The sequence below is a fragment of the Molothrus ater genome, chromosome 3 (assembly GCF_012460135.2).
Source record: "Molothrus ater isolate BHLD 08-10-18 breed brown headed cowbird chromosome 3, BPBGC_Mater_1.1, whole genome shotgun sequence".
Classification (NCBI taxonomy): Eukaryota; Metazoa; Chordata; class Aves; order Passeriformes; family Icteridae; genus Molothrus; species Molothrus ater.
Window position 1 is genome coordinate 100359192 of NC_050480.2, and position 23355 is coordinate 100382546.

The 23355-nt window shown below is 43.3% G+C and overlaps 1 protein-coding gene across 1 annotated transcript in view; it reads right to left on the minus strand.

Annotated features, from left to right (window-relative positions):
- Positions 1-6378: 6378 nt before the first annotated feature.
- BACH2 (BTB domain and CNC homolog 2) overlaps positions 6379-23355 on the minus strand; it is a 182311-nt gene continuing 165334 nt past the window's right edge. Inside the window, exons 6-8 of the mRNA XM_036380552.2 lie at positions 20882-22426; positions 11338-11544; positions 6379-7673 (exon numbers count right to left, since the gene is read on the minus strand). Coding sequence (XP_036236445.1) covers positions 7194-7673; positions 11338-11544; positions 20882-22426 — 2232 coding nt within the window. The 3' untranslated portion in view covers positions 6379-7193. The remainder of the gene's footprint in view (positions 7674-11337; positions 11545-20881; positions 22427-23355) is intronic.

Here is a 23355-nt window from a genome sequence, read left to right on the forward strand (position 1 = left end):
GGTGTCATCCCAAGTGTGTGGGCCAGGGCAGGATGACTGGTCACGCCATTCCCCCCTCCCTGGGTCTGCTCCAGCCAAGCTGCTGGGCAGGCTCCCAGCTTGCATCCAACACAAGGAGAGAGGCGGCAGATGTAGGACCCCCACAGCACAAACACCTCGCTGGACCCCATGTCCTGCTTGTGGTAAATAGCATCTAAAACTGTTGTAATTTCTTTCCTTTCTGGCTTTCCTGCGAATGGTCCATGGCACAAGTTTCCTCACAACAGAGACTTTTTAGCTATGTTTTGTTACTACACAAACCTCTCTCAGTTTCTCTCAGGTTTTCCTTAAAGAGGAAACAAACCTCAGCCTCTTCCCTTACTTTCCAACAAGTACACTGGCATTTTAGAAGACCAAAACAAAGACTGAGCAGAATTGCCTTAAGTCATGCACTAAGGGAACGAGTATAGATACAGCTTATTTGATCTTCCAAAAAAACTTATTTCATGTTTGCAACGGAACACCCTGGGCTGTTCCTGCAGATCAAAGGTAGCTTGGATCCCTGGATCAAAGACTGCTAGTGAATTAGCAGTGGGACCACGTGAGTAGAAGTCTCTTCATTAGTCCAGAGATTCACCTGGCAGTAACAACTGTTTCCTACCCACCCTCCTGTGTCTCACCTACAACCCGCGTGTTAGCCGAGCCCGGCAATGTCGATTTCAGAGTCACGATGAGACAATTTACAATACATAATGATATGTCTTTATTTCATCAACAGAAATGGTGTCTAGACAAAATTCAGTTAACACTAGCAATTCAAATGAATGAAAAGGGTCGGGTGGTTTTTTTTCATTTTTGTTTTTTTGCACAATACTGTATTTACAATGAGTAAATGACATTTTAAATTCATTAGTTCATAGCAATGCTTTCTTCCAAAAAGGTAAAAATTCTTAGTAACAGAGAGTAAGCATCAACAGCCACCTCATTTATTTATACAATAAAAATCACAAGAAACCACAGTCACCTAGAAAAAAAAAATAAAGACAAGCTTAAGAACTAGTACAATAAAATGATGCATTGAATTAAGTTACATTAATCGCATAGAATTTGTGTAAAAAGTATGTAGAAAAAACACCTGATGTAACCTGTTACAGTCATTGACCAGTTATGAGAGGTACAGAGGGTTATACAGGTAGATATGTGTGAAAACTGTCCATACTGTTTGACCTGGGGAGGAAGAGAAGAGGGGTTGCACCCCCTTGCATACACTGATAAAACCCTGTTTTGAATATGGCCTCTGAAGTTTGTAAGGCATATATAAGAGGTGCACTTGTAACCAACTGGTTCTGGAACAAACTCTTAGGGCATCCTCACCCTTGAAATCAAAGGTGATGCTTGCAACTTTGAGTAAACAACCACGCATTGAGTATCACCAAAGTGTTTAGTATCATTCCTGCTGGTCTGAGGGATCCAGAGAGCTTCAGGCAGAGCAAGCGCAGCAGTGAGAACAGGACTGAAACCATGCACATTCCTCTCGGGTACATCACAGCTGCAGGGTACCACCAGCCTGGGCAGGGGGTGCCAGCCACAACCCCCAGCACGGGGCAGCTGCTCCCTCCTCTGCCCACATCCCAGAGCACGGGCTCCTCTGGCTGCAGGGATGAGCCCACCGTCCACCGCAGCCCCTGCCTGGCTCCCTCCAAAGCAGGGGGAGTCGTTTGGGTTCGTAGCCTGGGACCATCTCTGCTTCTAAGCAATCAATGAAATCAAACACTGCCAGTTCCAATTTCTATTTTGGGATGTTAGTTTCTTTCTGCATGCCCTTAATTAGCCAAAAGGGACAACAATGGCACTGCACGAACCACACAGTGACTGTCAGTTATGGCAAGGGCTCTGCCCACAGTCACGTAAGTTTGCACAAGAACAGGAGTCATCTAACTGGCTTTTTAGCAGTCGTTTGGTTGGGGCAATAAGCTTATAAAAAAGATATTTTTAGCATTTCTTCCTGCCAAAAAGTGATTTTGTTAGCAAAAATGGCAATATTATTAATGTAATACCTTAAAATGCTCATCAATAATTGACTTCAATATAAATAATACCTATCTTGGTGGAGTGTAGGAAAATACTGTACACTTAATCTTTGCAAGTAATGCCATTAAAATTTTGAGAGTAAAGGGAATTATTATTCTACAGACCACCAACAATAGATCTTTTAAATATACACACAGTATTTGAACATATGCATATACACATATATTGTATTCTACAGCATCAGACCTGATGCCTGAGTCATAAAATACTCCAGGGAGTATTATAAATATACATATATGTATTATAAACAGTAAAATACACAAACACACACTGACTAGAATTATAGATGTATGTATACATACATACATACATACATGTATTCTATATATGGATGCAAAATTAACTTGGACTGTGTTGGCAGAGACAAAACTGAAATGAAGTCAAAATCTGTTGAGAAAATTTTTACCAGGAAAGAGAGCAGAAATTCTTTATGTTAATAGTTTGAGTTTCACCTCACTTCTGATAAAAATAAAACTGCTCCATACTTAGCAGATCCCCTCCTTATGCAAAGCCGCTGCTCATACTGAGATAAAACTTCTCAAGGCAGCCCTAAAATAGAGACTTTTAAAATGCTGTAGCCATGGGCTACAACATTCACCCAGAGGCACCTTCAAAAGCATCTCAGATCGGGGAAAAAAAGAGGTGGAAGCAGCACTGCTTGTTGTAATGGTAGAGGATGTCAAGTGGAGCAAAATGTGAGACTGCGGAAAGCTGGCAAACATCCACTTTGTCTCACTGCAAAATTCACTAAGGGTCTCCTATTCTGCGAACGCACCCCTTACTCTCTCCTCACCACCACAGCAGTGGATTACAAGACACAGATGAGGATGTGGTGTTGATTCTGGAATTGCAATGCTTCACCACATTTTCTCCTAGTGGATCAATTTTCATTTTATTACAGGATTATAGTGATTCCAGCATGCAGATTTGTTTTATTTACTAGGCAGTCATGAAGTCACATATTAAAAAAATTAACTATATATCTAGGCATTTTAACTTCTATTTAAGCACTCTTTAGGATACAGACATGATGAAGTGTCACACTCCAGATTAACAACCACAGTATCAGCATTAATCATTTCTCTGGCAGGAGTTAATCCACTTAGCAAAGTTACATATCTCGTTCCCACTCTGCTTTTTAAAGAGAAGTAGCAGTTAGCATACTAATCACTGTGGCTTGCTTTTGCAGCACATTTTACTTCCTTGGGAAAAAAATAATACAGGGATTAGATCCAAAAATATAGTGCATCTTAAAAGCAGCATATACCCTTAGAAAGACATTTAATAAATTACTTGTACAATATATAAAATAATAGTTTTATACTGCAGCATCAAACTCTTGACGCCTGAGTCATCACGTTAGGAAGTCAGTGATATAAATACTGGGATCTCCTGATAATACAGCCAACGTTTTTGCTTTTGTTTTGTTTGTTTTCTGTTTTGTTTTCACTCTTTTTTTTTAAATTTATTTTTTCACTACCTTTTTGTTCCAGAATCAGCTTGCAATGAGCTTTAATTGTGTTCAAGGCACCCCCAGAGAACGCAGAGAAACAAACACATTATATAGTGTAGTACTCACCTGACAAAGCATAACAAGCCTAAATGAAATGAGGTTTCCTGGCAATACAAGTATAGCAATGGCAGAGGAAAAGGAGGACTAGATACAGACTGGACAGAGCTCCAAGGACTCATGTGCCCATGGGAGCAGAGCAGTGCTCAGAGGGGAGATGGGGTCTCACCATGCCATTCCCAAGCAACGCCCAGCAGGAGAGATGCTGCATGTATCCTCTTTGACAAATGCAAAGAGATTCTTAAGATCACAGTGACCACTGGCCAAACTCTTAGAATTCTGCAGTCAGATTTTTTTTTCTTTCCAATGATGTTTTGTGGTCATTGGTTTGACCTCGTGAGACAAGAACGTTTGGGTATGTAAACTGACGTCCAGGTCTGAAACTAATTCTCCCAGTATTTTCCTTTAAATGTTAGCCCAGTAACTGCTTTGAAAGCCACATGGTTCAAAATAGCAAAAAAACCTCAAAACAAAATAGAAACAAAAAACAACCACCACCACCACCACCAAAAAAACCCCACTGAAAAACCATGATACATGTAAATATAGGAAGCAATGACACAAAATCAGCCACTTCTAATGGGAAAGAATGAAATCAAACATCCAGAAAAGCTTGCAGGGGAGGGAAAGAGAGAGACGAGAGAAAGGTTGAGGAAGAGACACTTATTTGAGCAGTGGTTTTAAATATCAGTTCCCAAGGTAGAGGAAATCAAGGGACCCAGCACCAGTATGAGGCCAGGTCAAACCTAAGAGCTGCAGCGCAATGGGTTGTGTGGGTGGGTTTTTTAAACCGTCGGAATGAGGTCAAGAGTACCAGTTGCACATGAGTTGTTAGTAGAGTAAATCTTCATGTCAGGAAGCAAGTTAAAACTTGGTTTTATACTCATAAAACATTCTATCTATTCATATATATAGGAGGTCACTTAAAAATAAAAAAGGCAACAGAAAAACATCTTTAAAATACTGTGTCAGTTGACCCTTCCCTCCCGCCCCCCCCAACCCCCCCCCAAGTAGCTATGACTCTATAATGTGATTCACATTTAGTTTTAAATTCTAGCTTTCACCATGGTCTCATAGAAACAAAACTTCTCTGCGAAGCACAGAACTGCTTTGCAACGTCAACAAATTCAAAGGAAAATCAAATCCCACCCCCCACCAAAGAGCTTCTCAGTGAAGTTACCTGCAAAGGATGGTTGGGAGGGGGTTCAGATATTTTTAGGTTAAGCTCTTTTAAAAAGAAAGGACAACTCCTCCCCCTTTTTCAACCGTCTGAACTAGGAGTTTATGGCATTTGTATATTTTTGAACATTTAAAGGTAAGGATTTTGTACAGTAATGATTAATACCTAAACATAAATATTCTCCTACATTATATACTAGTTTTTCTTTGTACATGCGGGGAAAAAAAGTATTTTCAACAAACATGGCACATGCTATATGCAGTTCCTCCTCAGTAGCTTGGCTACAATTACAATAGTTTGCATGAGGAGGATAAAAGCAAGACTTTGTGGCGAGTGGGCGACAGTCCATGAGCACAGTCTGAAGATGGAAGAAAGTGGAGAGAGGGAGCTGATTCCTCCTCCAGGGTTCAAGATGCTGATCTACTTGAGTGCCTCAAAAAACCACCAGCGCACACCTCTAGTGTAAACGTTAGCACAGAAGAACACATTATCACTTAGTGCTTCTGAGAAGCTGCTTCCCCACACTCTTTTTTTTTTAACAGGTGTGAACAGCTGGTCATTTTTTTTTTCAGCGAGAACAGACAATATCAGCCAATAAAGCACATGACAGTTGTCGTCGATAAAGCCACACAACCTGGCACACGTAGGGCAAAGAACCACAAAATAAAAACTCAGTACACTTAGAATAGTAATAATTATTAAAAAAAGCATTAGGAGGTTGTTCTTCTGTCTACACTGTACATACAGATGTTATGCTTGGAAAGCTGCTGTCTCACACAGTCATAACATGAGTCAACATTAAGATACAAGTCCAATACAGTTACAACTAAGCCAATTCACTGAGTAGTCTCCTTTGAGACAGCGCTCTTTTAGCTGCAGTTTGTGCTGAGGGCAATGCTGCAGGATGAGAGGATCCCGGAACACAACAATTTGATGGGTAAGTGACCAAATAGGGTGTTGGCAAACGTATGTTTTGCTCTTAGAGGATACAGTGCTAGCTGGACTTCCGTAAGGAAACCAAAGTCAACAACTAGGGGTGTGATCCTGCAACTCTGCCTACCTAGGCAGGGTCACTGACTTCACCAGACCCAGCTCTGCAACTTGGGTCTGGTGGGGAGAACAGGTAACGTCTGAGGACAGCTGAGGTCAGGCTCTGGGGACTTAGCCGGAGCAGCAGTTGCTTCCATGAATAAAGGATGCAGAGTGGGGCTGAAGAAAAAGCCCCCAGGTATATTGACGTGATCTCTGTTTGCTTTACTTCGTGGAACATTTGATGAATTGATCCAGTTGTCAAATACACTTTTCTCTAAAGAGTGAAATATACTTTCCCCTATAAGACTCCAAAACCATCATTAACAGCACTTAAACTTGGTTTGTGAAACAGAAAGAAGTCTAAATATAAAAATAATTCAAGCAGATTCTCTTTACAAATTGTATAGTGAATTCAGTATTTGGCAAGACTGTTTTTACTACATAATGAGCTCCTGAGTGTTTGTCTATTAGATAAAAATTTTCTATTTCCTTTAAGCCATAAAGCAAAGAAAACCATATACTCAAGTTATTCTGAAGTCATGACTTCATTTATGAAAAGAGGTTTGACCAGAAACTCAGTGCAAGTGGCAAAGTTGACCATTACTGTACAGTATCTGCAAGAAAATAAAATAACTCCACATTGCTCAATGGCACGAAATGGCTGTGCCAAAAAAAATTGTCTATAATAAAATCTCAAATAAGTTTCCGACATTAAAGTTTTATAAATAAGTACAAATTGAATGCTATTGCTGAACTGCGAACTGAGGAAAAAATTATCGTGTAACAAGTTACCAAACTAGTTCTAGCATCAAGGACAAAAAGGAATGTTGGAACTTGTTTGTACAATAGAAATGAAATCTTCCAGTTTGTAGGATGAGAAAATTGAGGCATGCAGGGACTCTTGCATATGGATATATATATTTTATATATATTATATATAATATGTACAGTTTAGCTATAAAACTTTGATGTGTAAAGAAGCTGTCTTCAATGAAAAATTGAACATTCAGAGGAAATTCCTGAGTTAGGGTTTTGTGACATGGGCCACTGAGAAAAAAGCTGCGGTTGGGTCCTCAGAGGTGTTATGTCCATCCCTGTTAAGATTGAAATCAACATACAAAAACAGACAGTGTTGCCACTGCTTCGTTCCCTGCCTGAGCAAGGGATAGCACCATTGTGAAGAGAACTCCTGCTTGTAGAGAGGAGGGAATACTTAAAAACAGTATTGCTGCTAAGACCACTGTAGTGTGCACCAAATACGTTCTTCTAGACAACAAATGAACACTGCCACTGGCTGACTGAAGAACACCTGACCAGGTGTAACATTAAGGTTACGAGTCACTAGGTGTAATCTTTCCTGGGTTGTTCATCTGTTGTACATTTATCAGTCATTTCCTGACAGAAGTCTACCGTGACCGTTTGGCTGCTCTGCTCAGGTGGAAGCTCTCTCTCGGGGTAAGTACCTGCGTCGGCTCCATCCAATCCCGCGCCAGCCGAACAATTTTCCGAGATGTTGTTGGGCAGCCAGGGCGCTCCCAGCTGCACCGAGCCTTGCTCCGAGCAGCATTGCATGCTCTCCCCGATGCACTGGGAGCTCACCAGGCCCTGCTCCACACCAGCTGGGGCGGGGCTGATGGTGGTGACCGGCTGTAGATCCATGGGTCTGAGAACGGGGCAGTATCGGTGGAGGGCTTGGATCTGTTCCGGGCTCTGCATGTCTCTACACACTTCTTGGGAAAGACACGAGAAGTTGTCTAGCAATTCTCCCATGCTCGCTTTCAGCTGGTTCCTTTCTGAGAGCAATTTCTCTTTCTCACACACCTGAAAAAGAAAGAAGGCATCTTAGACTGAGGAAGGGACATCCACTGCCTGCTCACTTTGGGCACATACGTGTGGCATTTACATTCTCTGAAAAATCCCTTTGCCCAGGATTTTTCTCCTGGGAAGCTGAGAAGTCTCAGAGAAAAAGGAAAATGATTATTATCGCATTTGCTTCTCCTTTGTTTTGCTTGTCTGGAATGTGTTTGGAGATTGTTTATCCACAGGTGATTGTTTTATTGGATTCTGGTATGAGTTGCTTTGTCTCATTGGCCAATCAGTGCCAAGCTGTGTCAGGACTCTGGAAAGAGTCACGAGTTTTCATTATTATCTTTTTAGCATTGTGTACATATCCTTTCTGTATTCTTTCATATAGTTTAGTATAGTATTCTTTAATATAATATAGTATCATAAAATAATGAATTAGCCTTCTGAGAACATGGAGTCAGATTCATCATTCCTGTCTGCCACGAGGGTCCTTGCAAATACAATACATATGCAGCAGTACCCAAGAACACCAATGCGTCACACCTCTTTTCATATGGCCAGAGGAAAAGTCACAAAGACATCAAGTATTTGAGCACCATGGCCTGTGTGGACAGAACTTTGGGAAACATCTGGAGAAAAACATTTGAACTGGAAGAGGATAGAATCCCAAGTTATTCCCACAGAACTGTTCCCTTTATAAACTAAGGCTGCCCAATAGATTCTATAAAAGAACTCTGAACAAAACATTTTGAGGAAGAAGTGCCATTTCCTACCTAATCAGCAAGAGAATGGGTTAATTCCTGAAGTGAGGATAAGCTGCTGGTGTTCGGTTCACCCTTGAGCTGTCAGGTTGGCTGCTTAGGCTGGGTGCACCCCTGGAGCTCCTTACTCCTGAGAGAGGTGAGTTTATTCCGAAGAGAGGATCTAAGTGTGCTCTGTGGTCTGCACCATGGCTTGTTTTCTTATGTTCTGGTGTTTAATGGTTTGAGCTCGATCTAATACAGATATTTTTATGAACCCAGCCTAGGGTTTCACCTCTAAAAAATGGTGTTGATTCACTGTAGACTGACTGGGATGGTCCTGCTGCATCTCCTTCTGTCTCAGGCAGGTGGGCACACAGCTCGAGAGAGAAGATGAGCTTTTGTAGAGTACCAGAACTATTTCCAGAGCTGAGCTGGCCCCAAAAGCAGCACAGCCACGTATCTCACCTAGTAACACTGCTAAACCCAAGATGTCTCTGCATCTGAGGTGTGAAAGCTCCACAACTCAGATAATCCAGCTATGGCTGGTTGTTGACAGCTGATAGTGTTGCCCTGGGTCCAGAGCCCACACTGGAAGCATACAGCTGCATGAATGTGAAAGAGAGCAGTACACATGAAAAGAACTAACTGCTAAAATATTGATAAATCTATCAAGAAAGCACAAAAATAATAAAAAAATAAACAGATGCTCAAGTACATCTTGAGATGATGAATTATGGAGGAGAATATGCTGCGAGTTTGCAGGGAAAAAAGGGAATGTGAGTGGGTAGATGAATGAGTGAGAGAAAGCAGGCAAAAAAAATTACCTATCAAACTCTGAGGATACAACCATTTCACTCACTGTCTGCTGTGAAACCATCTGTGTCAAGAAGATGGGTGACTTACAGTAACTACAGGGGGGAAAGGGGTCTTTCATAAAAAAGACCCAGCCATGTGAAAAACCCTTAAACCACAGCACCATTATGTAATTCATGAGACTGGAAACTGCTGATCACAAAGTGGACAGAAGAAAACAAAGGAATTTCCAGTGGTCATGTGTTATATGTTTATTGTTTTCCCTGTCCCTGTCTAACAGCTCAGGGGGCTGGGTACCTGGGGAGCAATCAGTCTTACTACTGAGTAAGACTGAGGCAAAGAAGGCATTAAGTACCTCAGCCTTTTCCTCCTTCTCTGTTGCTATGTTTTTACTGCATTCAAGAAAGGATGGAGATTCTCCTTGGCCTTCCTTTTGTTGCGTGTCTGTTTAAAAAAACATTTTTTATTGTCATTTACAGCAGTGGCCTGATTAAGTTCTAGTTGGACTTTTACCCTTCTAATTTTCTCCCTGCATAACTTCACTATATGCTTGCAGTCCTCCTGAATAGCTGCCCCTTCTTCCAAAAATAATAAACTCCATTTTTTCCTTGAGTTCCAGCTGAAACTCTTTGTTCAGCCACGCTGGTCTTCTCCAGTGTCTTATATTTTTGCACATGGGATCAGCCTGCCCTTGTGCCAGCAAGATTTATTTCTTGAAGAATGTCCGACCTTCCTGAACTCCTCTCTTCAGTACTGCCTCCTAAGGGATTTTCCCAACCAGTCTTCTAAACAGGCCAAAGTCTGCATTCTGGAAGTCCAAGGTGGCAGCTCTGCTGACCCTCCTACTTAATTCTCCAGAAACCAAAAACTCCATCAAATTAGGATCACTGTGCCCAAGAAGGCATCCAGCCATCACTTCACCCACCAGCCCTTCACTGTTTGCAAACAGGTCCAGTGGGGTGTCTTCCCTACTTGGCTCACTCACTGCCTATTGCCACATATTCAAGTCCCCTTTGCTAAATAGAAATGTCAACTTTTTTTTGGGAAGAATCCTGCAACTCAAATGGTTTTTGATTCCTCAAATTGAGCATGGATCAAGCCCACAAGGCCTCTCATATGCCTTTCATTCATTCCCCTGAGATGAGTGTTTGTGCTGGGGAGAGGACTTAAAATTTTTATTTTGTCTGTCTACAGTTTACTATATCAGACAATAATGGCAATGTCACAGGATTGCGTGAAATCAATTAACTCAAACTAATTTTCAAGTGAAGGCAACAGGTAAAAGGCTGAATCACCCCCTGCTGCTAGTCCAGCCCTCAGAGTGCTGCTCCTGAGGCTCTGGAGAGTGAGAGACAGGAACTCCTCCCCATCACCAGCTCAGTGCAGAGCGACAGGCATGTGCAGCTAAGACTGAACCTGCTTCTTCTGACAACCTGATGAGGATCCATCCACTCTTCCACTGTGCAGAACCTCTGACTCACCCTGTACACACTGTGCATTATACTCAGTGCAGGAAGCAGTTGCTCACTATTTTGTTTATCTTTGTTGTGTTGTTTGTTTTGCATCAGTGCAGCACTACTCTGAACAATGTTTTGATTTTTCTTTTTTTTCCCCCCAGGGCTTCAGCAGCACAGCATCTGAAAGCTTCACAAGCCTTGATGATTTAAGCCTCCCAACCAGCTTGTGAGGTCAGTGCCACCTCCCTGTTACAGACGGGAAGCAGACAGGCACAGGCAGCAAGTGAGTAACCCAAAGTCTTGTGGCTTTCTGCCATTTGTGAGGTGATGGTAACTCAGCTTCTTCCAACAGATCCCTGCCTCTTTCACATGATGTTTCCTACAGCTTGAGCAGAGAACAAAGCAAAATGAAACACAACAAACCCCACCTGAGGTGTCCATATCATGACTGAAAGTGAGAGGAGTTTTCTAAGCAGCCCCTTGGCCTCGCTCCAGTCACCTCACTCCCTGACATTAAAATGTGGTGGCACTGTCCATTGTGCATCATTCTGCTCATCAGTGCACAAACTGACTGAACCCCCTGAAGTCTGGGCTGGAATTGCTGCTGGTGCCCTGCAGGCTACAGAGTGAGGGTGAGCTGGGCTGCAGCGAGGGCACAGAACTCACCAACTTGCGGATTTCACATTCCAGGTTCTGAATGCAGTCCAGTTTCCTCTTGCGGCAGCGCTGGGCTGCGATCCGGTTCTTGCTGCGCCGGCGGACATCGTGGATGAACTCGAGCTGCTCTGAGGTTAGCTTGTGCATCTTTATCATCATCTGGAAATCATTCCTTGGAAGATCTGTGATTTGATCAACAGGAAAAGGAAGTTTCACCTAAAACAAACACAAGACAAGAGCAAAGAGTCATATTTTGCTTGCTCAATGCAAGCTGAAGAACAGTGAGCGGAAGGACGATTATCTTTGCTGCCACCCCCTCAATAAACAACAAACCAAGTTTTACATTGAGCAAGTTCTTCCCTTGTGGTACATTGTGGAGGTCCAGATGGTAAGGATAAGACGATAATCGTACTTAAATCAGCAACACATATGAATCCCAGATAAAAATTTCATCTTTCTACAAAGCCTTAATAAATGATCTCATTGCATTAAAAGAAGGTTCTGTCCACTAAGAGACACGGCCTTCTGGAAAGAGTAAAGTACCTTGCTGCTATTATATTCAAACTAGTTTCAAGGAAGGGGCTATTACCACAGCAGGAAATGTGCATCTGCTCAGACTGCAGGACTGAAAGTTTGATTAAGTATGATATTAAAAATACAACCTGGCACCTCAAGTGGATGAAAAATAATGTATTGCAATTAGGAAAGGTCACCTAATCAGCATTTCAACTGAACAATACACTGTGTAAGAAGAAAGGGTCAGAGGAGTGTCATGCAACATATCCTATCTTGCTAAAATACACACATTTAAAAATAAACCTACATATGTTGACACTCTAATATTCTTGCAGACTACAGAGTACTGAAATTGTATTTCTTGAAAAGGTCAGGGTCTGACTTCAAGAATCCTAGCAATTATGCATTAAAGCAGAGCAAAACACAAAGCTCCCAGCAGTCTGAAGCAATGAACACACACTGTGTCAAAAGCTTAAGAATGGTGGATGTGCTCAAAGCCTTTTAGGTTTTTTAGCCCAAAATCTATCAGTTTGCTCAAGCCAAAGTAAGCACCTCCCTTTAGGAACCTCGCTTCACTTAGAGCCTTGGACTGATAACTGTTAAAAAACTGATGTTCTTTGGCCAACTGTTGTATTTGGTGGCCAGAGAAGAGTCAGCTGACAAAGCTGAAGGAGATGCAGAGTAATTCGATTGACCCCTTCTTTTTTTGAGTCATACCCACACTGCCCAAAAGATGGCAGTAAATATTTATGTTTCTGTCCCTGTTTGGTACAATCTAACCTCTGGAACAAGGAGACTATTCTGCACACAGGCTATCAAAGAAGGTAAGTTGCTCCAGCCAAATGAAAGATAGGGGCTGAAAACATTCCTTTGATATTTAAAACATGCATTGTCTTCAAATGGTGCTCTTAATAATTATTTGGAAATAAAGAAAGCAACAACATGGATTATAAGTTATCTTCTTCAGAGAGCTGAGTTGTTCAAGCAGAACAGTTTGCTGAGGACACACATACACCAACACAGAGCAGTGGCCTCTGGCATTGACAGTCATGGACCCTCACCAGGCACCTGAACCTGCAGTAAGCCGTTCCTCACCTTGTTCAGGGGCGTTCTTGGCTGTTTTCTTGTACCCTTCTAAAACTGCTCTGTGCATCGCCAAGCCTGGGGCATGTGAAGTTCTGTGCAAACACCCACCACATTCTTTCAGATGGCTTCATGCCCTGAATGTTCATTCATGCCCCTCTGCCCCACGTGTCCAGGTGCTGCTTCATAACACACTGCTTGACAGGTCAATTTAAAGCAGCAAGGAATGCCAAACACTGCCCAAACCCTCCCAAATTCTTGCTTGTACACACAAAGGCTGACCTGAGGCACAGGGATGTGAACTACCTTGTTTACAGACAGCCAGTTAATGACATGAAACCTGTTTGATTTCCCCTCCCAAGCCTTTGGATGGTTAACACAAACTCAGTGTCACCTGCTTTTTTTCTCAAGCTTCTACCAGGGTCTCAAAATGAAAACAGCCAGTGCTTTCCTCTGAAAGACACCTCAGTTTCACTGCAAAACCAGCCCTTTCATGTTCACAGTTTTTCCTTATTTTCTTAAGACCAAAATGGAAAGCAATGTTAACTTTATTTCTCCCTACCTCTCCCTTTCAAAACATATTTACTTGCAAGGAGGAGATGTGCTTGCAGCTGGAACAGGAATGAAAGAGAAGCAATTTAAATATGTCAGGTGGAAGTTGCTGAAGGGAAATAGGAAAATAAATAAAAAAAGATTTGTTTAAAAAAAAGGGATTGAAAATAAAACCATCTACACAGCAGATCAGAGACTGCTATCAGTAATCCCAGCATAATCCCACTCCTGTCACAGGCAGCACTGCACAGGATTAAAAATGTGAAAGGGAAAGTGGAAGTGAGTCAGACTCATTTCCTTCACCATTCACAGCATTTTTATTGCCTGTCTCCCTCTTCGAAATCAGCTGTCAACTAAAAAAAAATAAATACCAACCCACCAAGCTTTTGGCAGGGCCACAGTGAATAACTGCACCCGGGTGTTGCTGCAGTGAGAGGCTAAAGTGTTTTACATCTGCACAGGGCAAGACTCTCAGCTGCTATTTACCATAACAGAGTGGTGAGTCATTTTGCTAGAGCCTGCAACTGTGCAGTGGGTGGGATTCATCTGACTCACCCAGAGCTGCCTGAGATGATGGGTTGGGACTACCTAATGTCCTGCTCCCTTCAGATGGCAATGCTGCACGGCTTCTCCCTCCTTCTGGCTGCAAGGAGTGGATTTAAGACTCAGAAAAGATTCTGCATCCTACAGGATCTATGGGAGGCGAGAGAAACTCACCTGAGGTGTCTGAGAAAGACAGTCAATCTTTTTTAAAAAAAAATATGAAAGAAAACCAGGAGTATGCCTTCTTGTAAAGTTTTCTTTCTAATTACTATGATTTTTTGGTTCAAACTATTTCAAATTAAAAATGTAAGTGGGATCTCTGCTCCTTCCAGGAGTTACTCCAGCCAGAGCTAACCTCACAGAGCTCCAAAATCTTCCCTTATCTGCACAATTATTCTTTCCCTGCATTTTTACACCAGCAGCACAAGCTTGCTCTCCACCACACAACAAATAAACCTTCTACCACCACTGCAGACTCTACTGGCCCAACTCTGCCAATCTACCCTGGGGAAAAAGGAAACCTGGTTAGGATTTTGTGGCATTCCCCCCCCCCCCCTTTATTAGCATTAGGATGCCAGTGTAAATGTCAATGCTTTGAGAGGCCAAGTCAGAGCAGTGATGTAGGCAGACAGGGACAGCGACTGACTCAGCACATGCAAGGCCCATATATAACCAATTAATTCCTTCAAGCTTCACTAGTTAGTGCCAGCTTGGATCATAGGCCAGTTACTGCTGTTCTGCTCATCTATTGCACTAGTTACTCCTGCTGCCCTCCCCCTTCTCTTTTTTACTTGGAATAAAGGAAAGAACTGAGGACCTGTATTCATTCCCATTAAAACATAAAATATCAACTCTTGGAAATTTCTTTATCCTATGGGTAACCTTAGCTTCTTCATTCTTTCTTTATATATTAATTAAGACATCATCTCACCCTAGCCAAGTGTTAGTAAAGATAATGAACTTCCCAAATGCCACTTTAACATCACAGTAACTTAAAGAACAAATATATTATCCATAAGAAAAAGCAACCATTATGTAGTGGGCATGGGAAGGTGGAACTCATTGTACCAGCTGGTCAGTTGCTGCAGAGATGTAAGAAAAAACCCTGCTGCCTTAGTGACCTCAAATCCTGAAAGCCTCTGACACTTGCTGACTCTTTGGAGGCTCTCAGGACCCACCCAAGCAATCCAGCCCAGGGGCTCAATCATATTAATGCCTTTTTTTTAAAATGCAGAAATAGGTACTTGGCTTCACACAAGAGAGTCCAAGGCATTAATGTTGTGTTTTCAAGTATCTTCCTTAGCATGCGAGTCTGTCTTCCACACACACTCAGGAAGAAATTCATTCCAGGAGAGGAGCTGAGGGGTGTCTGCCTGTGATAGGGACTGAATTATCTGCAGGGTATTTCAGGCACCACTTGTGGTCCTACATACTAGGGACCTATTCCTGTCCTGGTATCTCACCTGGACACAGGCTATCTAAGAAGCACAAAGGTAATGGGCCATACTTTGTGTAAGGGACAGCCAAGATACATTTTCTCGTCCTGCTGTCTCCTGGCACAGGTAAAGCCTTCAAAACACCTCCTTTTTCCAGGTGTCAACTATACCAAGATGGCAGAGGACTGCAAAAGGGGAATGATGAGCCCAGGCAGTGAAGATCTACCATTGTGTCAACAAACCAGGTCTAAATTGTCTGTCCCAGTTGAGGTCAGCAGGTTCCACTGCAGTGTGTTCCATCTGACACAACACAGCTGATGGCCCCGTAGAGGCCTGGGGTCCACTCCAGCCTCACCTTGTGAGGGCCATGAGAGGTGTTTGGGTCAGCAAGTGCTGCCTGAGAGGGCACTGCTGTGGAGGCAGCCTGGGTAACCTTTCCATTTGCTACCTGCCTCACACAAGTAGGGGACCAGGCTAATCCCATGGCTGAGTGCATTAAGCCAGTAATCAGGAGATGTGGACGGGATTCTCATCCTTTAGCTCATGATTTGGACTTGTATTCAGACCACACACTGATGGTACTTAGGATGCTGGGCTGACCTCTTCCCATTCACTGCTTGCAGTGTCCCCAGCTCCCAGCCCTTCAAAGGGCACAACAGTATGATACTCCTGCCCTTTAACAGGCTTCTCTGAAACCAGGGATAGCACAGAAACACTGACAGAAGCCACAGGTGCACTTAAGAATGGAATATCAGGCAGTGAAATGACGGGGGGTAAAGTACAGTATTTCTCTGAAAGAGTTGCTTTTGCAGCTCAAGAACTGGAATCCTTCAAGAGCTCGTGCAAGGTCTTCAGAGCAGAGTATAAAAGAATTGATTGTAGGGTAGGGCTCCACGAAATAATACAGTGTTTGAAAGGACTCTCCTGAAATTTCAAACTCTCAGTGTTGTTATAATCCAGCAACCCTTTGCTACCAGTATGGAGACCACTCCTAGTGAAGAGAGGAAAGAAAACAAAACTTCCATGAAGTTTATCTTACAAGACCAATGTTTGACAAGACACCATTTAAACAGACATTGAGAAACAATTCCCAGTGCTCTGCTGATGCCAGATTGATTTTCCTGGTCAGGAAAACATCTATCAGAAATCAATCTGGAGACTAATTTTTCTCATTTTCAAATTTGAAAACCTAGCAAAATCAGGAAAGCTGGGGTGACTGATCATCAAATTCTGGGGAGGTATCACATATCACAGCAAGTTAAAGCCTTCACATGTATTTTTCTTGGTTGCCCTTCTTTCCATGTAACATTCTTCACTGAGTAGGAATATTAAGCAGTGAAGCAGTCTCAGATGAGGTAACTCAGCATAGTTACAGTAGATTTCTGGTAGAGCAGCTTTGGTTTACTCCTCTTTTCTGGGGCTCTGACTTGCAGTATTTTGCTAAGCACCAGCAGATAACAGAGAAAGGGTGGCTGCCTGTCACTTAACACGGAGCGGTTTCAACTCTTGCTGAAAGTTATTTACCTACAATATCCTCGAAGGTCTAATTGCATTAGCTTTCCCTTTATGAAAATTTCCTTTGAAAAGTGAGTCACTAACCCAGGCGGGAAATTCTTTTGAAATACAGATGAGGAGACATTGAACGCAACTCTCTAGGTAGTAATAGCTCTTGGAAAACTCCACCTCTTACCTCCTCTTACTCTTGTTTATTTTTTTCCTCAGAAAACTCACTTATCATATTAGACTGAGCTGAGATTTCTTTTTAACTGGTTTAGTAGTACAATATTTTTTACAAGTTTTCTAACAGATAAAAACTCTGAAGTACTTGCTGAAGAAAAGGTATTCCAAGAAAAGTGGGTAATGCAGAAGTTTCTGTTCCTTAAGTAGGTTAACAGATTGACAGACTACTTCCTTCTCAACAATTCATTATTTCAGAGCTTATTGTTTTGTTGTTGCTATTTTAAGCAGGATTGTCAGAACCTGCCTGTAAGCACTGAGCTTTAAGTCTTCTCTCTAGTATTATACCTCAGCAATTGATTTTTCACAACCTGGGGAGACCTGAGAGAACTGAGTGAAAAGAACACCACAAACTATTGAATATTTCTGTGAAGTCCCAATAGCTCAAGTTACAGCCCTGTTCCTGCAACTCTGTACCATGGGTACACCCTACACTGCACTTGCTGCTTCTGTCAGGAAGCCTTAACAAAGGGAGATTGCAGAAGAGTCTTGGTGGCTCCAGGAAGGGAAGCAATAAGCAAGGACATCCTGGAGAAGATTTACCAGTGATGTTCCAAGGATTGACACCTCCTGTGACAGTTGTGACTGCCTTCTGCAGCCCCAGTAAGATGGGGGCTCATCACAAGGTGGGGTCACCTTCACCCACATGGCATCATGCTGAGCCCTAGCACCCCACTTCTGGCACCAAACAACTTTGGCCATGTACTCCAGAATGGCAGCTGTCTGTGGGAAAGCAGAATGCCTGAAAAAAGCAGAGAGAAGCCTCTCACCTACTTCTCACACAATCAATACCCCAGGAAATGATGTTTTGTGACATTAATTCTGGCAGGGACAGCACTCTGCAAGCCAAATTAAGACCAACTAGGTCCAAATTCCAGGGGAACTGAGCAGCCCCCTGAGATAACTGATGGTCAGAGTCCACCAGGCTTATTCCCATCAGGCCATCCCACCCCAATAAAAGCTGACCTGCAGCAGAAGAACCTGCATGGCCACTCTCCAGAAGGTCAAGCATGTCACCCCCAGATATCTTATCAGGTGCTTTTTGAATAGAAGCCCAGAAAACACTGTGTGTTCTGATATGGAGGGGGAAAGGGCCCTGTCTGAGAAGTCATCAGGACAGGAAGGGCAAAGCAACTATTTCAGGATTGGAGAAAGATTCCCATGCAGCTTGCAGGGAGGTGAAGAACAGAAAGCTGTCCATTTCAGACAGTTGTGAGTCTCTCCTGCTGTTTTAATCGCAGGCAAACTGCTAAAAGCAGGTAGAACAACTTATACAAGAACTTCCTGCTGCTGTTACTTTATTTTCTACTGTCTAGTTTAAGATACCCTTTACTGAGGTTTCCACAGCAGCAGATCTTGCAGGATACACACCCTAAGTCACTGTATTAATACAGTATTTTTTAATGAGGCTGCAAAGTCTGCTCTTGTATTGTTAACAACCTTCAAAAGATTAATTTTTAAACAGAATTTCTACCAAAGCAGTGGTGTGATCTGTTTACCCTTGGCTTGATCAGGATAGCGCAGTGCAACCTCACGGAGCATTAATTTCCTCACCACATTTTTAATGCCTAGCAGTCCTAACCAAAATACCCTGGGGGAGGGAAAAAAGAAAAAGAAAAAGAAAAAGAAAAAGAAAAAGAAAAAGAAAAAGAAAAAGAAAAAGAAAAAGAAAAAGAAAAAGAAAAAGAAAAAGAAAAAGAAAAAGAAAAAGAAAAAGAAAAAGAAAAAGAAAAAAAAAATAAAAATAAAAATAAAAAGCCGCCTTATCAGCAGTCCCAGGGAGAAAACTTGCTCAGCTTAGTTCAGAAAATCTTCCCCAGCAGCAAAGCCAGGAATGGAGCAAACCTTTCCTAGCACTGCCTCAGAGCCAGATGTCTGCCTGCCAGCAGCACACCCAGCCAGCCTCCCATAGCTGCCTGTTTGCTCCTTGTGTCCCTCCTCTCATCCATGCTCTCCTGCACATATGCACATACCTTTTTCTAGGAAACAACCACCAGTCCCCTGTAAGCTTCTAATTTCACTCTTCCAGGCTCATTTTTGCTGCAGCATATTTCCACACAATTAGGTAATTATGACAGCTAATTAATTATCAAATCTCAAAAGGCTAACCTCTGCCCTCTGCGCTGCCTCATGCTGAGCAAGCAGCACACATGGGTGGAAATGGATGTTCCCTGGTCCCTGTTGCCCTCTGCCCCTTGTAAAGGCAGGACTTCACTGAGTAACCCAGCTATGGCCTGGGCTGCTGTAGGGCTTCCCAAATGAGATCTCCTGCACACTATCCCAGACAGCCTCCCAGAGAGACTCCTCTCCCTTCTGCATCATCCCCTGCTTATGACATGAGGACGAAGAAGAACTGTCTCTCAGAATCACTGGTCCGATGTGACCAGGGATTAGGACACCAGAGGCTCCCCTGGCTCTTCAGCCCTTTCTGAAAGCTAAGCAGCCAACTAAAGGAAGCACCCACATCTGTCTGAAAAATAAAGCTTGGGATGTAGCTGGAATAAAGACTGAGCGATAAAGTTCACCCTTTTCGTCCCCACTCCACAACTAAGCCCACATAGTTCTGAACTGGGAGCTCTCCGCATATGAACCCCCAAAAGTTGCACTTGTTGCTCCCCACACTGAAGCAAAAGCTCTCAGTGGAGTTTTTCAGCATTACTAGAGCAACCTGATACCTGATTTCACCCAGATGTTCTCTAGGTCATGCAGATTCCTAAGGAAGCTCTGTGAATAAACAACCAGTCTTTTCCACTTCCTGGGCTCCACAACACATCTCCTTGATTTAAGTCTGCCCTCAAACTAGTGACTTCACACAGACAGTTTATTTGGTCATGGTTAGGCAGTTATCACTGCAGCATCTTCAGCTGGCCCATCTGCAGTTTTAGAGAAGGCCCCTCTTTCTCCTCCCTCTTTTGGGAGAACTACATGGAAATTGACAGCTTGCTCTTCAGCCCTAGATCATTCTCTTGTCATTGCCTTAACAATCCTGGAAATTAAAGGATAACTTCTCTCTGAAACCATTTGTGCCATGGCTGCTAGAGCTCTGAACAAATGATCTCAAGTTGTCACATAATAGAGACAAAACCCAGGACCTGAACGTGCAACACACAAACACACACACACACACACAGAGATGTGCAAAGATGACATGAATGCCATTCCCACAGCACAGGGTGCCCAGCTATACAATTGTTTGAGTAATTTCACACCTCTGCTGGCAGCATGCAGCTTGGGTCTTCAAGCAAGCTGCCCAACCCTTGGTGTCAGGAAAGGAACAGCCTGAGGTTGCTCAAACACACCCAGAGCAGTAACAAGTGGAGCTGGAACCACCTCAGCAAATTAAGAGTAAGGAGCAGTGCTTTGTGCCACAGAAGTGGGTGAGGGAGGGAGGAAGACAGGACACTGCTGGCAGACTCCTAAGCACATCAATGCACTCTCATCATTCAGCAGTTTGCTGTTTTCCTATATCCAGGTTTATACGAGTGCTGAGCACCTCAGAGATCAAGGAGACCTATTAATGTGAAGTCAACCATGTGCATTCAGCTCATGAGGGAATAACCAGAAGTTACTCTTTGCCCCTATAAACAAAGAAAGTGCTGGGGAAATGCAAAGTCGTTTGAGAGAATCAAGGAGAGATTAATTGGGTCACAACAACCGTGATAGATGTACTTATCTTAAATCCCTACCTCATGCCCTCTGTCTTGCACAGGACATGATTCACTGTCTGCTTCTGAGAATGACCCAGACTCATCGCTGGAGTTTGTTCCATAGGATGGCTCACATTTAATCTGGGCTCGGACCGGGTTGTACAATCCATCCCCCACCACGCCGGGCTCCTGGTGCTCGGGCGCCAGGAATCGGGGGCCTTGGGAGCAAGGGGAAGAGGAGAGCTCGCAGAGGCGCAGGCTGCAGGGAGAGCCGCCGCTGCCGTCCTCCGCGTACGAGTAGGAGGAGCACGAGCTGGAGGTCCTGGTTCTGGTTTCCAGAGGAGGAGAGCGAGGGCAAACTTTAATTGGCACCGGACAGCTGGTGTTGGGCCGCATCCGCCCTGGCAGGTGATCAGCTGTCAGTCCGCTGTGCGAATAGGTCTGGGAGCTGGGGAGGGACTGGCTGCTGCCAGCCCACAGACCCTTTGGCACAGTCTCAGTGAGGTCTTTGTCCAAGCTGCTCACACCAGAATATGAATGCACCGAAGTGTTTACTTGGTCACAAGCATTTGAAGAGAATATAACGCTCCTCCTGTCCAGTTCCCCTTCTTGCTTACAGAGAGTTTCAAAGCCGGGCCCCCTGAGTGGTGATCCCACTGTGAAGTTGGAAGCATCCTTCTGCATGGCATGGGACTGTCCATAGTTCCCTGTGAAAGGGACATAATCAGTTTTGTGGTCACCCTGAGTTGTCCCTTTTTCAAAAGGGCATGCTGGACTCCTGCCAAAGTGCTGTTGGGAAGTGCTGGGGAAGCCAACCAAATCTATGCTTTTTGTTCTGTTGAAGAAAGATCGCAAGCAAGAGGGAGAAGACCCACTTTTTGGTCTGTCGACACAAGTGAGGCTTGGCTGTTTCCTGTCCATTTCAACATCCCCTTCTTTATCCCTGATGTCAGGTTCGTCTCCAGACAGGCAAAGTGTGATGCTTTCTTCATCGTTCTCTTCATTCTGAGGCTCACTTTTTATCTGCCCCATAGCAAGTCCTGATTTGAGGCCATTTCCAGAGCTCTCTTCACTGAATGTGCTTGCAAAACCTGAGGTACTGATGTGTGATGTATTGTAGACATTCTTGGTACAAGCAAGCTGGTATTTCTTGTATCTGGGGTACCGTGTTACTGCATCTTTATCCAAATTGTCCTTGCTATCTCTCAGCATGTCAGAGTCAGGCAGCATCCCTTCGCCTTTGTCCGCTCCAGCAACAGTGGTTTCAAAATTGAAGGGTTCTTGGTGCATCCTCTCCCTCGGGCAAGATATTTTTGACGTCTCCGATTCCATCGTCTCCTCCTCATCTCCATCGGAGTTCTCCTCATCGTGCATGCGCTGACAGGTGGTATCTTTTTTGCACAGGAACAGGCCATCTTCGTTGTTCAGCAGCTGTGTCTGAAGGAAGCTGAAGCAGGAGTCCTCCAGGTTGTGCATGCGCAGGAACTCGGCGCAGTGGATGACCTCCTGGATGTTTTCTCTGCTGAGCAACAGCTTAGCAGTGTAGGCAAACTGTAACAATGGACCAAATCCCCTGACAGTGACCTGCAAAAATAGAGAGGAAAATTGCCGGTGTTACCATCAGCTCTTGCTATCATCCCAAGTCCTTCATCATGTGGTTAGATAAACTAACAGAGCTGGCATTCAGAAATAAATACTGCTCAGCACCAGCTGCTCTTCTGTCACACCTGCAGTGATGCTACTACATCCAGGAGCTAGCACTGCTCCCTTTGTGGTGCTCCTGTACATCACTGTACTGGTTGAACTGAGACTGTTTTTCCCAAGTATCTTGAAGACCTATGAACCAAGTCTCTGCCCTAATAAAAGACTGACAAGACTAGCCTGGACACTGCTAAGTCTTACATGGATTTCATTTTTACTGTGCTACAACCCCCAACCATGAAAGCACCAATTTAATCTTGATTCTTCTGCTCTGATGGAAGGTCCAATGAACAGGTTTCAAGCTTAAGATACCCCTTATCCAAAAAGTGTTTTGATAACGAAACACTTATTATTACAGCAAAATTCAACAGAAAATCTTTCTGTCTCTTTCAAAAGCAAACAATTTCCTTTTTTTCTTCTAAATTTTTTTGCAAGCCATTGCTGAATACATGATAGGTAAGTACAGACTGCATAACTTTCCTCTATCCCATGGAGATTATTCCCCTCATACTGTTCCCAATTCTAGTGAGCCTGAGGTACAGCTAACAGAAAAGAAATTAATATTTATAGTTCAAATGGTAGAAATTATTCTGAGTCCCCCCTCAGTACTTAATTTTCCACCATTTTCTTTGTAGAAAGAGTAAAAACTGTTTCCAGGAGAGTGATCTCCAGACAACTGTTCCAGGTCTGACTTATGCACTGCTACTCATCTTTTCTTTCCACACCATCTGTGTTTAACATTAATAGACCATATATTAAAAAAATATATACACTTCCCCCCCCACATTTTTTACAGTTGTATCTTTACAGAC